Source organism: Didymella exigua, assembly GCF_010094145.1.
Source record: "Didymella exigua CBS 183.55 unplaced genomic scaffold M421scaffold_25, whole genome shotgun sequence".
NCBI classification, from domain to species: Eukaryota; Fungi; Ascomycota; class Dothideomycetes; order Pleosporales; family Didymellaceae; genus Didymella; species Didymella exigua.
In genome coordinates this window covers 230,228-245,446 of record NW_022984799.1, presented here as the reverse complement: position 1 = coordinate 245,446, position 15,219 = coordinate 230,228, and the positions used below count along the sequence as shown (strand labels likewise).

The 15,219-nt window shown below is 53.4% G+C and overlaps 8 protein-coding genes across 8 annotated transcripts; 4 read left to right on the top strand and 4 right to left on the bottom strand.

The window, feature by feature from the left end:
* Positions 1-1,604: 1,604 nt before the first annotated feature.
* M421DRAFT_68554 (uncharacterized protein) lies at positions 1,605-3,100 on the bottom strand (the record flags this gene model as incomplete). Its single annotated transcript, XM_033596533.1, has 2 exons — positions 1,605-2,981; positions 3,038-3,100. The coding sequence occupies 2 exons, from the start codon at positions 3,098-3,100 to the stop codon at positions 1,605-1,607; spliced, it is 1,440 nt and encodes a 479-aa protein (XP_033446209.1).
* Positions 3,101-3,799: 699 nt separating this feature from the next.
* Positions 3,800-5,123, bottom strand: M421DRAFT_228129 (mediator of RNA polymerase II transcription subunit 7). Its single transcript, XM_033588384.1, has one exon. It carries the CDS (start codon positions 4,883-4,885, stop codon positions 4,049-4,051), a length of 837 nt encoding a protein of 278 aa, XP_033446208.1. The 5' UTR covers positions 4,886-5,123; the 3' UTR covers positions 3,800-4,048.
* Positions 5,072-6,611, top strand: M421DRAFT_423235 (zinc-binding oxidoreductase ToxD). Its single transcript, XM_033593396.1, has one exon. It carries the CDS (start codon positions 5,363-5,365, stop codon positions 6,392-6,394), a length of 1,032 nt encoding a protein of 343 aa, XP_033446207.1. The 5' UTR covers positions 5,072-5,362; the 3' UTR covers positions 6,395-6,611.
* A 412-nt stretch (positions 6,612-7,023) lies between these two features.
* On the top strand, positions 7,024-8,031 carry M421DRAFT_68783 (reticulon-4-interacting protein 1, mitochondrial precursor; the record flags this gene model as incomplete). Its single annotated transcript, XM_033596553.1, has 1 exon — positions 7,024-8,031. One exon carries the CDS (start codon positions 7,024-7,026, stop codon positions 8,029-8,031), a length of 1,008 nt encoding a protein of 335 aa, XP_033446206.1.
* An 812-nt stretch (positions 8,032-8,843) lies between these two features.
* On the bottom strand, positions 8,844-9,862 carry M421DRAFT_228104 (uncharacterized protein). The gene has a single exon (XM_033588383.1). It carries the CDS (start codon positions 9,452-9,454, stop codon positions 8,939-8,941), a length of 516 nt encoding a protein of 171 aa, XP_033446205.1. The 5' UTR covers positions 9,455-9,862; the 3' UTR covers positions 8,844-8,938.
* A 417-nt stretch (positions 9,863-10,279) lies between these two features.
* Positions 10,280-12,372, top strand: M421DRAFT_102810 (uncharacterized protein; the record flags this gene model as incomplete). The annotated part of the gene is made up of 2 exons (XM_033586830.1): positions 10,280-10,348; positions 10,396-12,372. The coding sequence occupies 2 exons, from the start codon at positions 10,280-10,282 to the stop codon at positions 12,370-12,372; spliced, it is 2,046 nt and encodes a 681-aa protein (XP_033446204.1).
* A 1,873-nt stretch (positions 12,373-14,245) lies between these two features.
* Positions 14,246-15,207, bottom strand: M421DRAFT_227927 (uncharacterized protein). Its single transcript, XM_033588382.1, has one exon. The coding sequence runs from the start codon at positions 15,076-15,078 to the stop codon at positions 14,539-14,541; it is 540 nt and encodes a 179-aa protein (XP_033446202.1). The 5' UTR covers positions 15,079-15,207; the 3' UTR covers positions 14,246-14,538.
* Positions 14,257-14,576, top strand: M421DRAFT_423231 (uncharacterized protein). The gene has a single exon (XM_033593395.1). The coding sequence runs from the start codon at positions 14,341-14,343 to the stop codon at positions 14,494-14,496; it is 156 nt and encodes a 51-aa protein (XP_033446203.1). The 5' UTR covers positions 14,257-14,340; the 3' UTR covers positions 14,497-14,576.
* Positions 15,208-15,219: the final 12 nt, after the last annotated feature.

Here is a 15,219-nt window from a genome sequence, read left to right as displayed (position 1 = left end):
AAGGAGCGCAGTCTGTCCTAGACACCAATCTTGCAAGCCTGCAGCCTTTGAGATAACCACGCAGATAGCCCAGATTCTGCATCAAATCTCGCGACGCAGGCCTCAAGACAGAAGCCAAAACTAACAGGCTAGCGCCATGTCCTACCGACATGCCATCCAACACGTCCGGCAATGACTCAAGCGTTGCCAACTGGACGTAGTATTGTACTCTACGGGTACGGTGTACTGCAGTAGGCAACAGTAAGCAGTGGTAATTATATTGAGCCGTAGCCATACAGGAGGTAACTGTAGATTGAGGCGTAGTACGGCAGTACTACGCCAAAATTAAATGTTTATTTTAAAGTATAATTATTAGGGTTGTAAAGCTAGAAATAGAGTCTGTTAGCTCTTTTGTGCTAACGCCTGCCTTCATAGCAGTAACAATATCACTACTTTGTACTTTTACTAGTTCAGATCACACCCTGATCACTACTGTATTCAATTGTTTTTGCTTTTTAGCTTCATAACGTGCACAGCAATACTGCATTACTACGCCAATTACGGCTATTTACGGCTATTGTTCGTATGTTACACATGCTACGTAGATTTCGGGACGCTAAGGTTGCCTATATTTGCTGTAGGTTACGGCAATCAACCTTTACTGTAGCCGTATACGCCCTGTTAGCAACGGTGAATGGCTTGTGTCCACACTGTTTGCAACAATTCGGACAAACAGCAAAGCGTACCACCGTGTGGGAATAACTCATTACTTATACCAGTATCCTCTCCACAGCCTGCACCGTCTTCACTCTCGAACACGCGCATCACATCTCTAGTACGACATACTCCCTCCCCCAGAGATCCCGCTTAAGGAATTGGGCGCCTTCACCATCGAGGTCCACAACTGTACACCGAGCTTAGCATCGATATATACACACTGCACCGTAAATTTACGCGAATGCTGCATGGCTAGCATATACCGTAATGCAAATTTCAAGGTCAATCTGCCTGTGACTATTATTTGTGTGCACGGCAATGGGTCGTAGCCATGTATTCTAGCAATCTGGGGTCCACACATCTTGCACTTCATATGTTGTTTGTGCAGGCTCGTTGAGCTGGGCCGATTTGTCATGGAATGATGTTCACAGATATATAGAGGGTCGTTCGACGGATCAGTACCTTGGCATGTTGTGCTTCCCCACTACTTGTAATCGATGTATTAGCAGCGCATCGGTCTCTGGAGATGTCGCCTAGGGATTACTGTAGGCAGCAAGATGCAGGCGTGTTGAAGATAAGCAAGCATACGCGTGTCTGCAGTCTTGTGGTCAGAAAAACCGGAACTCAGATGGGACTTAGCGTTGTGTTCTATTATGCATGGTCGTCACGAAACGTAGGGTTCTGCGATCATCAGTGCGATATTACTTCTTGAGCTGTTCGAGTAGGTAGAACAATGCAAGGTTTCCTGAACGATAAGTGGTATGCTGATATGATCTTGCAATTTAGTATCATAGTCGAGCGCACATGGCCGCGTCAGTGACGTTGTGCTTATGCTCGAATGCGCTAGCAACGGTCGAGGTTCCGTTGGTGCTGACTCTCGCCTGTGTCGCAGCGCAAAGAGAATGAAACTACGTAACTCTCTCATCCCCAAAGACCTCCGTCCACAGTTCATGGTTCTCGAAAGTCTTGCTTGGGTACCTGGCCTTCCCCCACTCGTTGGTCTCTGCCATGCGTGCGTTATCTGCGATGCTCAAAGGTCCCCTGTACGCATTCACGTCGGCAGCAGAGCCAGGGATCCTCCGGTCTGCCGTCGCCGTAAGGACATTTATGACCGTGCGAATACCAAGTAGATCCTGGATGTTGTCTCCCAGCTTCGGAAATGCTTTGTTCAGCCCCCACGTGATCGCGCCAGATACCTTCTGTATCCCCCCGATGATTAAACCCGCGGGTGCGAACTCAATGATGTTACCGTAGATATCGCCACTCCCAGTACTGTTCGGTCTTGGGTTGGCGATGCGTGCGGTGATCTCAGCAATCTTATCGTCCACATTGGGGATGATGGCGGTGCCGCTATCGTTTACATCTCGAATGCCTTCCAGAATCCACCTCAGCACGTTGTCGGCGAGCACTTCGTTAGGCCAGATCGTACGACTAAGCAGATCTGGCAACCAGCCGAGTGCCTCTTCAATGTAATTTGTTGGATGCTGTCGTATGAAGCGGAAGGTTTGGCGACCGAGATCATAGTGCACACCAGGAAACCACACTTGCTCAACGACTGTGTTTGTTGCCTTTTTGCTGGGGAAAGCGAGACAGGGCTGGAATGCCCACAGCCTGTCGTGCAGGGCAGGAGCGTGGCGGACGTGCTGCACGACAGTTGAGACGTGCTGGTCGAAGAACTCGAAAGGTGCCCAGTCGATGCCGATACCCGCGTTGAGGCGAGGGATACCAAGGGAACCAACTGTGTCGATGACGCTCATGCAGCGGATGGGCTGCTTCACTTGCCAGGTTTTGTTTGCATTTTGGCGCATTCTCTTGCTTTGCTCGCTCTGAGGAGCATCGATGGGTAAGGTTGAACGGTATGTGCGGAAGATCTCGTAGCACAGACGATCGACCTCTTCTGAGGAAAAGGCATCTCGCTGACGGTGGATGATACCGCAGTTGTTGATCATGCCAGCCACGCAGCGTACGGTGAACGACCCACGGCTGAATCCAAATAGCCAAATCTCATGGTCATCAGTGTAATGTTCGACAATAAAGCGGTAGACAGACACGCATTCGTCGCCGATATCAGAGGCTGTTGCACCATTCCAGATGTACTCGAGGAACGTTCCGTCAAGACCTATACCTTCCTGGTAGCCTGCGACGATGTTGGCAGCGCGGGGTCTGATTGAGTGCACTGTTGCGGGTCGCTTGATGGAGGCATCATATCGGACATCTCCCACCATGTCTGCTAGCATTCGGATGTTGCTGGGAGGCGCGCCAGCCACGTTGGTTTCGCGACCGCACTGCATACGGTAAGCTGCAATGTCAATCAACCCGAACTGCAAGGTTTTTTGCTTACCCAGGTGCCATCGCAAAAAACAAGGAGGCGTTTGGACGGTCCCTTCGGTGTAGGGCCCGGCATCGTGTATTTGTTGATGAGGATTCGATAGAATGAGAAATGTGTGTAGGGGATGCAAAGGTAAAGATGAGACTGACAAAGCTCAGGGAAAGTCTGATATTTTCTATTATCTTTTTGACTGTGCAAGAATGCTTGTTTGCCTGCTCTTGCCTATATGCTTATGCAAGTGGTAACGGAGCTGAGCTGTTATTACCAGATCAGGTGCGACTGCCTCGTGAATCTGAGCACATGCTCACACCGCGAGTTCTGTGTCACACACCCTTGAAGGTTTTACCGAAAGCTTAAATGTTGGGAACACAGGGGCTAAAACATGACGAAAGTGAGGGTAGAGCCGTCCTAGCGCTGGTGACGTCACGCTGCTAATTGGTGGATGTTGGCGAGAACCGCGCACGGTGCGCGAAGGCCTTGAGTAGTCAGGCAAACGGCTGAGAGCTGAGAAGACATGGAAGATCATGGATTCTCAAGTCCTTGGCAAAGCCATCCGTGAACCGTGGTCCTTGATACTTGACCAGGGCCATCCATGCCATTGCCCAGGCTGAGCGAGATGCTCAGCTCCGATCTCTGGCATTGCAAGGCCCGTCTTCAGCACTTTTGTTGACGCTGACTTCACATGTCAAGGCGCAGCGTCTTTCGACCAGCATTTTATAGGTTCGAAAAACAGCTGTCTGCACCCTGCATATCAATGCCAATGCCCGTGCTAAGCTGTCGCTCATCGCTGCTGCCGTTGCCCAATCTTCACACTTGACCGTTGCTGGCATTCAGCTCCAGCTTCAGCTTCGGCACCAGCTTCGGCTGTGTGTGCGAAGTCGATGGTCATCGTCCTGACCGGGTCGTGAGAACTCGGTCTCTAGTTGGCGCATGAGAGATAGGGACTGTGGTCGTAGGGGTCGCACCCATGTTATTGGCCCCATCCTCGAGGAGAAGAGTCGTGGATAACCGCATGCAGTGCGTTCAATGCCCCAGCACCTCATCCAAAGCGTCCCACGTATCTCTCTGCGCATGCTTCCGCGCGTCGTCCTGCCCATCCTTCTTGAGCACCTCTCCAGTTTCCCCGCTCTCTACCTCCCCGGTAGCTTGCACAGCCTTCCCAAAGCCGTCCAGCGCACTCCTGACTTTCTCCCTCATGCCCTTCACACCCTCAATCTCCTTCTTCTTCCTTGCAACCTGCTCCTCCATGATCCTAATAAGCGTCTCCCTCGCCTGATGAGGCCGATACTCATTGATCAGGCTGTGCATATTACACACGAGATTCAGAATATGCTTCAAGACCTCGTTCTTGCCCGGACTTGTCGGGTCCAAAGCGATGATGCCGAGAAGGCGTATGTACTCGATGATCAAGCTGCGGTTGAAGCGGTTGAGATACGCTTGACGGTCGATGTTTGCATTTGCAGAATGCGAATCGGAGGTGGAAGGGGAGGAAGGGTAGAGTTGTGCGTACCTCCAGTCGTCGAGGGTGTGATCTGGGGCACCTAAACGGTCGGCAATCCAGGACATGTCTTGTGAGAATTTTTTTGTGCCGGAGCTCTTTGTTGTTTCGCCAAAGACGTGGAAAGATTCCTCATCGGCGGGCGGCGGGGGTGGGATGAGGTAGCGAAGTTCGGTGGGGAGGGCGAGGATCTGCTCTGGCGAGAGCTTTGAGCCGGCGTTTGCGACTTCGTTCGAGGCTTGGGTGACATGAGAGGCTTCGTCCTCGATATCTTGTAGGCGCTTGAGGTTGTCGGTTGTGAAGTGCTTGAAGAAGGGCGGTGGGTCGGGAAATAGTTGGAGGACCTTTTCTTCGTCGGCCATGACGGACAATTGCGAGCGAGTGTGAGAGTTGGAATTGTAAAGAGTGTGCCGCTGCTGATTTCACTTGGTCGCGTAGGAAGCCCAACGGCGAGACGCGTTCGAAGCTGGACCCTGGCTCGGCTTCGTCACGGCGCACAGGCCCTCACCTCAGCCCTGCGCTGACCTTACGTACTTCGTACAGCCTTACCTCAAGCCTTACATCGGAACTTCGACGCGTGAATAGCGGAGTAATACCTCTCAACCTATCGTATTTAGTTCATTTTGCAGCAAGATGCCTTCTTACATACTTCATCCGAGTAAAGAGCAGGCTAAGTGCTCAGCAGCCCCGATGACAAATCCTATGATGTCGCCGGTCGAGCTAAAGGGCGTGCATACATCATAGGGAGCTACATAGTCTACCTAAACATCTCCTTAGCCGATCATCATAACTGACACAACAAATTGACGGCCAGAAGACTCGAAGAACAAACTCGCGAAATGTCCACCCAAAAAGCCGTGGTCCACGTATCGCAGGGCGTCTCAGAGCTCCGCTCCGACGTCCCCCTCCCAGAAGTTCAGGACAACTTCATTGTCGTCAGAACCAAGGCCGTAGCCCTCAATCCTACCGACTGGAAGAGCATCGAGAACACTCCTTCAAAGGGAGCAATCGCAGGATGTGACTACGCCGGCATTATTGAAGAAGTCGGAAAGGGCGTCAAGGACCTCAAGGTTGGCGATAGAGTCGCCGGATTCGCGCGTGGAGGAGACCCAGCAGACCACACCAACGGTGCCTTCGCCGAACACATCAAAGCGAAGGCAGGCATCCATGCCAAAATTGCAGACAATGTCTCCTGGGAAGATGCATCCACGCTTGGTGTGGGCATCACCACCGTTGGCCAGGGTCTGTACCAAACTCTCGGCCTACCTCTCCCGCCAGCCAAGGTCTCTGATCCCACGCCGGTACTGATCTACGGCGCGTCAACCGCCACCGGAACCCTAGCAGTTCAATTCGCCAAGCTCTCTGGCGCAGAGGTCTTCGCAACCGCGTCGCCACATAACTTCGATCTCGTAAAGAAGCTCGGCGCGGACCATATATTCGACTACAACGACCCCGAGTGCGGCACCAAGATCCGCAAGGCGAGCAATGACAAGCTGAAGTTGGCGTTTGACTGCATTGCCGAGCATGGGAGCGAGAACATCTGCTGCGATGCTATCAGTTCGTCCGGCGGCCACTACTCTGGCTTACTGCCAGGCCCGCTGAAGAATTTCCCGCGCCAGGATGTGAAGCATGGTTGGACCTTCGGGTACACAGCTCTGGGCGAGAAGTTCAACGAGAAGGTGCCTGCCAAGCCAGAAGACTACGAATTTGGTGTCAAATACTGGAAGGCGGCTGAGGAACTTTTCAACAGCGGAAAGATAAAGGCACATCCGACGCTTGTGAGGGATGGCTTGGAAGGCGTGCCGCAGGGGTTGAATGACCTGAAGGACGGAAAGGTTTCGGGAAAGAAGTTGGTGTACAGAGTCGTTTAGGCACCATCAAAGAGCTGTATAGTGAATGCCTAGGCAACGCCAGGACGGGAGCCACGTCGGTGTCATGACAATAATTTTTTTTTCAACATTGGAAAGTCCTTAAAATCAGCTGTCTTCACGACTGCCACCACAGACAATGCATGCGGCCCGGGCCAGCAGACCCTGAGGAATGAGCTCTGTAATCTAGGGCGCGCGTAAGATGAATGTTCGTTGATCGATACCATTTGCTTCGCTGATATTAAAGACAACGTTATAGTGTGGCATAACAGTCTGTGCGACAGCATCTCGCGCGCCGCCCCTGAGTCATGGAGCTGGCACTGACTGCGGAAGGTTGGTAGCCGAGCCTGGCCTTGCCATTTCATCATCAGGATATCATCGATGACACTCACAACCCATATTGCGACACAAGGAGCCCTCCTCTTATGCCAGGGAAAGCTTTGTTTGTGGCTATGGAGTCGAAAAGGAGTTCGCAGCTGAACTTCACGGAGGGTAGCAGACGCTTGTGCCGTTGCAGTTAGATGATGCCAAGCCACAGCGCACATAGCACGCGCGACGTCGAGATAAACAACTGCCAGCACGCGACTTCCTCCTGAGTCCTCATAATCAGCTCCATCATGTCGCGACCGATCATGAAAGCCTGGCAATACGACGGCGTCCCCGTGGAGAAGAACCTCAGGATTAACGATGCCGCGACCCAGCCCACCATCACCGATCTCGAAGTCCTCGTCGAGGTTCACGCCATGGCCCTCAATCCAGTCGATTACAAGGTCACTGAAAGTGCGCCTTTGACAGCCTTTGGGCTGAAGTGCATACCTGGCGCAGACTTCTGCGGCAAAGTCGCTAAAACTGGAATCAAGGTTGACTCCTTCCAAATTGGGGAGTGGGTGTTCGGCGCAAAGGTCGGCGCTATCTCGAACGGAACCCTGGGGCAGTATGTCAGTGTCTCGCAAGACATGTTGACGAGTCTGCCGAATGGTGTTGAGATTGAGGATGCGGCGAGTGTGGGGATTGTGGGGCTCACCGAGTACCAGGCCATCAAGCCGAATGTCAAGGCTGGCGATAAGGTCTTCATCAACGGAGGCTCAGGTGGTACCGGTGTCTACGGTATTCAGATCGCGAAAGCTCTAGGATGTCATGTCACAACGACATGCTCGACAGGGAACATCGAGCTTTGCGAGGGCCTCGGCGCGGACGAGGTCATCGACTACAAGACCACCGACATCGTTGAGGCTCTCGCCGCTAAGGGGCCCGTATTCCAGCTCGCTGTAGACAACGTGGGCTCGCCAGCGAACTTGTACAAGCAATCCGCCTCCTTCCTGCTTCCAAAGGGCAAATTTGTTCAGATTGGTGCAAACCCCAGCCTTGGTGGCTTTGCGCAGATCACCAGCAACTTGCTTGTTCCTGGTTTCCTAGGCGGTGGAAAGAGGTCTTATCAAATGCTTATGACCAAGGCGGTACCCGGGGATTTGAAGCAGCTGGGTGCAATGATGAAGGAGGGTAAGATCAAGGCTGTGTTGGACGGGGTCTTCGACTGGGAGAACGCGCCGCAGGCTTTTGAGAAGCTGAAGACTGGACGATCGAAGGGCAAGCTTGTGATCCGAGTGAAGCAGGACTCTGGGAAAGGTAATGCATCTTAGAAGGCGTCGTCTGGAAGTGCAACAATCCAGTAATGGTAGGAAAGCTGCCGGCCTCTTCAGCAAAGTCGCCACGCTCAGGACATCTGGAAAACGTTTCCTTCAGATGTTTGTGTGACTGCATCTCTTCCAGAACACATCTTCTTCGAGCCAGAGGATATTTCTCAGACTCTTTTGGACGGGTCGAGGATAACCACCAGTCTTATTTTCAATCGCGGCCAACAGAAAACCTAAGGGCAGTGGTCACAGCCCTTGCAATTGTTCGCAAAGTAGCGTTTGTCGATACGAGCAACGTAACCTGCACAGTACTATCTTTGAGTGAGCGTTTCATGTTGAGCAAAAATCGAAAAAGCCGACGTTCACCTCCTGAGCGGTAGGGCAACGACAAGGGGCTTCCGCGTTTGTTCGGCCCGCACGTACAGACTGTCAGACTGGTAGCGGTGGGCGACATAGCGGCATCAGCAGACTCGTAATCATGGCTACTGGCGAGTCGTATACCTGTATTGGATGCTGGGGTACTCGTTGTCAATTGTGGCCAAAGTACAGCCTTGAAGAAGAGATATTAAGGACACGGATGATTTGAACAGTGTATGGTTTCGATGCATGCGCACAAATATCCAGTATGTGGACCTCCCAAAGGCGCTCCTTTGTTCGTAGCACCCTATCGGCGAAACTCCTTGCCCTGGTTCTTCGCAGAATTGCAAGAAGCTTCAGTGACATTCGAAAAGCTGCCCAACATTCGATCACGTCCTTGAACGTTCTTGAGGGTTGCAGTGTCTTTGAATTGTGACGCTCTTCTGTACTTCGACGACGACGGTCTAGCGCGACTATGAAAATTGAACAAGGCACTTGCGGTGCAATGGTAGTCAGAACACACAAAAGCCAGACGTCCTTGGGTGTGCACAGTCGTTCACCACAGCTGCTGACAGCGCGCCACTACGCAACACCCCCGCCATCGGCCCGCCCGCATAAGGCATAAGAGCCCCATGGCAAGGTACTTCTTCCCAATGATAATTTTTCCACCCTCAAAGTTTCGAAACTCCATTGTCTGAAGCAATGGACGTTGCCGAAGTGACTGATGGGCACATTGATGACGACTGCGCAGTTCTTCCGGAGGATTGGCCGTGAAAGTGCAGCTCAGCGGCCCCTTCCTAGCCTCCGCCTCAGACGCGGAATGTGGCACAGCCAGCCAGATCCCTTCGACGAACCGCTCGTTCCACGCCTGGCGCCGCATCAGCAGAACTTCGTATTCATTTCGATCAATTTGAGTGCTGGGTTTGCCTGTCCTGGGTTCCACATCAGCCACTCTCAGAGGCGCGCGTAGCAAGGGAAGCCACACAAGAGTCGGCGTTTCGCAATCTATCCCAGAGCGTTTCGAGGATGCCAAACGGCAAGGGCGCTCCAGAGGGCTAGCGCACTGCCTCATTGAGACTGGTGGAGCAATCTAAGAAATGCATGAGGCACCTGATGCACCACCAATCGCGAACCCCGCCTTGATCGCTCCTTCCTTGTGAGGTCGGTCCCTGATTAGCGCACTCTTGCGGCGCGAAGCCCTGAGGAAAGTGGGAGCGCGGTACTGTGTATCGTTCCTCATCACCACTCGTGCGCTCTGTGTCGCTGGCTGCAAACACGTAAACGCTGGCTGCTTGTGTCTCTTTCCTCGTCGCTCTTTAGTTCAAAGCAAACCTGCAAACCGTTCGTTACGCGACTTCCCCTCTTGCATCCGTGCGACACACAACGCCCCTGCCGCTCCTTCCAGGGCCTGCCATTGTCCACCACGGAGTTGCTTTCACTGCGAGACTACAATAAGAAACCACTGCGTCAGCAGCGCGATCATTGCTATTCAAATCGCCAGGGGCTTGCTTCGGCGCGACGTGCCCGCTGTCGGATCGTCCACTTCAGACACTCCACGCTCCAAACCATGCACATCGCCCTCAGCTAGCATATTGAGCCCCAAGTCTTCCGAGAGGATCCAGTCCGCCAAGCAACAGCTTCGGTACGTAGCCTAGCTGTCAAAAAGCGGCGACCCGATCGTTCACTCAATTTACTCGCTAGTGGTCAACAGCTGGTCTGTCACCACGATTGCGAGTACGCTCCTTGAACCACCAATCCTTACCACCTTTTGAGAACTGCCCATGTTCCTGTAGCATCTCACGTCCCTCTTTGAATCAGCTGGACTGCAGGCTACACACCGTTGACCGGCCAGTTACATATACACCGACTAATATCCACTTCGCCAACATCACCAACCATGGGCTGCTGCGGAGACCGCGAGAAGGGCCTCGCGAATGTGGCCGCCGAACAGAAGTGGGATTACATCGTACGTCGGGTAGATGGAACATTGAACAAGTGCACTGACCTCTCTAGAACCTTTCAGACTTTAGGTCGACGTCCTGCTTGACACCCTTCTCCTATGCCTGGCTTTGGATCCTCGTCTTCGTCTCGTGCGCCGTCTACGCTGCCGACGCTTTCACCGCCGTCAACCTCCTCGCATTCAATAAATGGTCCAGTCAGGTCCAGCCTAAGGTACCTTTCGAAGTCGCCAAGTGGATCTTCGCTATTACCATCATCATCTCCTATGTGTTCTTGGTCTACCGGGGCATCAGGGCATTCCATGTCATGCGATCTGGCAGTGTCACGGAATGCTACCTCGAGCCAATGGCCGCTGTATGGCAGAGTATGAGGCTCACCAGCAGCGGCCGAGGATGGCGTCGTTTCCTGGTCTTCGCTGAGCTGACGAAGAGTAAGAAAGGGGCCAACTACATTGCTCTCTTCGTCTACTTCCAGTTCAAGAGCGCACTGATTGTAATCGTTGCTCAAGGACCACGTATTGCAATCAACGCTATGACTTTGTACGCCGTCATGCAGGCTCAGCTCCTGCCCGTTGGCGAGCATGCGTCCGAAGATCGTTCAGCCTTTGAGCAGTTCTTCCTGAACATCAAGACCATGATCGAGACAGGCAACAGACAGGAGACCATTGTCTACTTCACTATGTTGTTTTCACTTGTCATCTGGGTCATTGCAGCGCTGGGCATCATTATCTCTTGCATCTTCTACATTTTCTTCCTCTGGCACTACATCCCACGCTCAGACGGCAGCTTGACCAACTATTGCCGTCGCAAGGTTGAGACGCGTTTGTCTCGTATAGTTGGCAAAAAGATGAAGAAGGCGATCGAAAAGGAAGATCAGAAGCGCAAGGCAGAGGAGCAGAAGGCGATGAAGAAGGGTACATTCAACTCGACGAGCTCGAAGCCCACTCTGCCTAGTCTTGTCGGCAAGGAAGACGACGGCGCATCCATCTACGGCATTCAGCGATCTGAGACCTTCAGCACCGTCACGTCGCTGCCACCCTACTCTTCAAACCCTCTGTCACGCACTAATACCGTAGCCACCAACAGTTCAGCTGGTGTTGTAAGGAAGCCTACTTTGCCGACGCTGAACGAGAGACCTGGACCAAGCCGCTCGGACACAGGCTACTCGACTACCAGCTACGGTTCGAATGCGCCGCTCCTTAATCAAGCAAGTGATATGGGTATGGTTTCGCCCATGCCTCCTATACCTCATCTGGACCAGAATGCGTACTTCTACGAAAACCCTCCCCTCGCACCGCCTGCTCATGCTTTCACACCTGCATCGCAAGGCAGAGCATCTCCGCGACCGATCCTTCCACAAGTAGATACGAACAACTCTAATGGGCGCTACTCGCCTCCTCACGATCTCGCCTCACCTCTTGACGATACTTACGGAGCACAGCCGACCCAAGCCTACACCGCTTTCTCGCCATACAACAACCGTGGGCCTGCGACCGGCCCCGCCTACGAACTATCGCCCGTTGATATCACACCCCAGGACAATGGTCCCCGCCACTACTACTCGAAATCAAACGGCTCGGACGAGTACCGACCTCCCCAAGTCCCCGGCGTACTTCGCACTGGCTCACCAGCCATGTCGCAGCCATCGAGCATGCCCTTTCGATCGGGCACTGCTCCCCCTCCACGAGCGGGTACTGCACCTCCACGGCCAGGCGTTCCAGCGAGCCTGCAATCAGCGATACAACGACGCGAAGCTTCACAGCCTCTCCCAAACAGGGCTGTGAACGGCTCTACGCCCCCTGTACAGCAGCGCAGTGCTACCGCGCCGATCCAACAACCTGGATGGGACACTCCGCCGCAAAGGAGTTATGCACCGTCGAATCTGGGCAGCGAGCGAAGCTACACACCAGCAGAGAGGAGCTATACCCCTGCTGTTAGAAGCCACACGCCTGTCGACCGCAGGTACACTCCTACAAGCACCGGGTACCCACCTTCAAACCAGAGAGGCTACGACAACGATTACGGCTACTAAGTCTGTCGGTGAGCCCCTCAAACCTGCCAATCAATTTACTGCATTTGCATCTACCGGCGTTCTCTTCATTCCTGTTAGACACAGACCCTTCACACGTCATCAGGAGACCACCAGGCTTGACGACCTCTATTCTGTTCATAGTTTCGAGATACCCCACAACGACACACTTGCCGCTGGTCTCGGACGTCCATTCACTTTTTTTGCTTTACCTGTTTGAAGGGATTTAATGACGTTTGATGAGTGATATGGATTGCAGGGCGTCTACAGGTGACTGTATGTGTATGTGTATAGTGTAAATGAGCTGAAGGACGTATGGAAAGCTATCATTTTCATTCTTTGCAACTGGGCTCAATTGTGCACTCTCACCGATGTCTGCGTGAACAAGCGGCTGTTGTTAATGCGCCCACTGCAAGTGAAATTGCCAGCTAACGTGCTCACACATGCCATTGTGGAAGAGATGCCTCATGTGGTCGCACAGCTCGAAATCCAGGGTTTGCCCGTCTCACATCCCACTACTAAGACAACACCATCAAAGCTGCATACCGGTCGTCGTCAATATTCACGCGAAATGCTCCTCAAACATCGACTATGTGTCCGCACCAAAGAAATCAAAGACCCGATAACCCAATCTGCGAACGCGATCACCCTGCCAAACCCCTCACGTGTGTGATCGACAAACACAGTCCAAACTTCGGCGTTCGCCCCAGACCAGGTGGCGCCGATCCCGCCACTGACAGGTGCAGCGCGTGTTTCGCAGACGCTGCATCAGCGAGGCCTGAGGCCTTCGCTCTCGCCCTCGCACGCTAAGGTATGTCTGTGTTTGTTTTTGGGCCCATGAGTGTGGACGCACAGCAGAGTCTGGTCTATTTCTGCTGCTCCACGTCACGAGGGAGTGTGTTGCATGGTAGATGAGGTGGACGGTGGGCATGTTTACTAAGAGGTTGACCTACGGATGGAGGAGGCATTTACGTGCTTGGTTGATGGAGAGCATTGAGGAAGACCTCGGTGGGAGGTTTCAATCGGGATCTGAGCAAGGTTGAACACTGCAGCCAACTTCGCCAAGTTGTCGACTGAAAGACCTACCGAACCTGTAGCAGGCCGTTGCATAGCCATGCAGTCTGGTTACATCCATGGCAATCAGCTTATCAACATGCTGCGGCATTCTGCACATGCACGATAAATGAGCATGTTGCGAACACCGTGGAGGCGAGTCTACAGTAGGTATTCAGCAGGTGTGTGTTGTTGCTGCTTTATCGTGCAAGCGAAGTGGCGCGCGCGCATGAGTTGAATCGATCCAGAACTTGCACAGACTTTGTCGAGTCGGATGACAGGCCCTGTTGAGACCACTTCCCGTCTACTTTGCAAGACTACCGCGCGCTGGCAGGTCTTTTGTAAGCACGCAGGCTTTCTTGATGGACCCATTCATGTCATTGTGCCTCTGTCTGTGATACTTCGCTGTGCGAGTGATCTGGCCTTCCGCGCGCAGCCGTGGAAATGCTCATCCTCAACATCAGATCGTGTGCCGCTTCACAAGCGCATTTCTTCCAACCAAGAGTTGACTCACCGACGGAGCTCATGTGAAAAAAAAGAGAAGCCAAAAGAAAATCTTGCTGAGTAGCAGAGGTGGTGATTGGACAGAGAGGAGAAATTCGACGAGTGGGCGAAAACCACCTACATGTCGTTGCCAGACCGGGATTCTGGACGCGAGATCAGCGAACGACAACCCACTACGTCGCATTGGCATCCGCGCCGTCACGGCTGAATTCCCACGATCCCGCAAATGTCAGCTTGTTTCTGCATCTGACTGGCAGGAGGAAGGTTACAGATTTTCCTTGCTGCATTCCCGGCTCACGACACGTTGTGATAAGGTCTTATCGTGCTGGCGGCAGGACTGGGGCTCCAAGAATGTTTTGGCCGTTCGGCACTTTTTGCTGATCGCTGAGTGGACAAGAAACTGCGCAGCTGCAGATGGGTGTCGGTGGAGAGATGGATAGCTGGACTACGTTGCACGCGATGCTTGCGTCACTCTACTGTGGTGATTGCGTGGTCCGGTATACGAAGGCACTGCGCCGCTCTAAGCTTGTACGACACCCAAAAAGAGAGGCGGTTGGACATTTATGCTGAGACGGACCAGTCCAGTTGTCGTGCTGCACTGCTTGTCGCAGGTTATGAGCGTTGTGCTGCACCTTCACAACTCAGTGGCCGCTGAAGCCATCGTTGTTGAGAAATGAGGTGTGCGCGATTCGGTGGAGCAGGCAGCGCCGACGCGGCTGTTTGTGAAGACGTTCTGGAAGACTTAGTCTCCACTTGTATCCTCGGCGACAAGACCAGGATCGAGGGACACGCATGTGTGTTTCTCCAACTAGGGCGCCTAGTCCGCTGATGCGGAGATCGCAATTGCGCGGCCGTCATTTTGTTTGCTGGTGGTGAGCTCGACAAAGGCCGTGGAGAGGGCCGGCAGCAAGCCACCCTGCTTTGTTGGTAGGTCGCCTGTGACAGCTCACATCTTTTGCGCTTTGCCCCTGCAGCTGGGCAATGGATGGTCAACACGTGCAGCATGCTGTTTACAGTGTGTGCAGTGTGCATAAGTGAAACGTCAGGGCGCCGAGCCGTCGCTAAGCCAGGCACGCCAATGAGCGTCGTGGGTGCCTGGCTCCTCAATCCAGGTACCGCTCCCAATTGGCCGACAAGTTTGACAACGGTCATTGCCTGCGCGCTCGCCTTTCCTTGTCGGGTAGGGGGTGAAAGACACAGGAGATGAGCTCCCGTCGAGGCCGTAGGCGGTGCGCTGGGCCCACCAACCCAACAAGCAGGGGCTCCGGCTGGCTACCTCCTGCGCGTCGCCGC

Bases quoted from the DNA above. Each gene is read 5' to 3' on its own strand.
- M421DRAFT_228129 (XM_033588384.1), bottom strand. From the start codon at position 4,885: ATGGCCGACGAAGAAAAGGTCCTCCAACTATTTCCCGACCCACCGCCC.
- M421DRAFT_423235 (XM_033593396.1), top strand. From the start codon at position 5,363: ATGTCCACCCAAAAAGCCGTGGTCCACGTATCGCAGGGCGTCTCAGAG.
- M421DRAFT_228104 (XM_033588383.1), bottom strand. From the start codon at position 9,454: ATGAGGCAGTGCGCTAGCCCTCTGGAGCGCCCTTGCCGTTTGGCATCC.
- M421DRAFT_423231 (XM_033593395.1), top strand. From the start codon at position 14,341: ATGGGTGTCGGTGGAGAGATGGATAGCTGGACTACGTTGCACGCGATG.
- M421DRAFT_227927 (XM_033588382.1), bottom strand. From the start codon at position 15,078: ATGACCGTTGTCAAACTTGTCGGCCAATTGGGAGCGGTACCTGGATTG.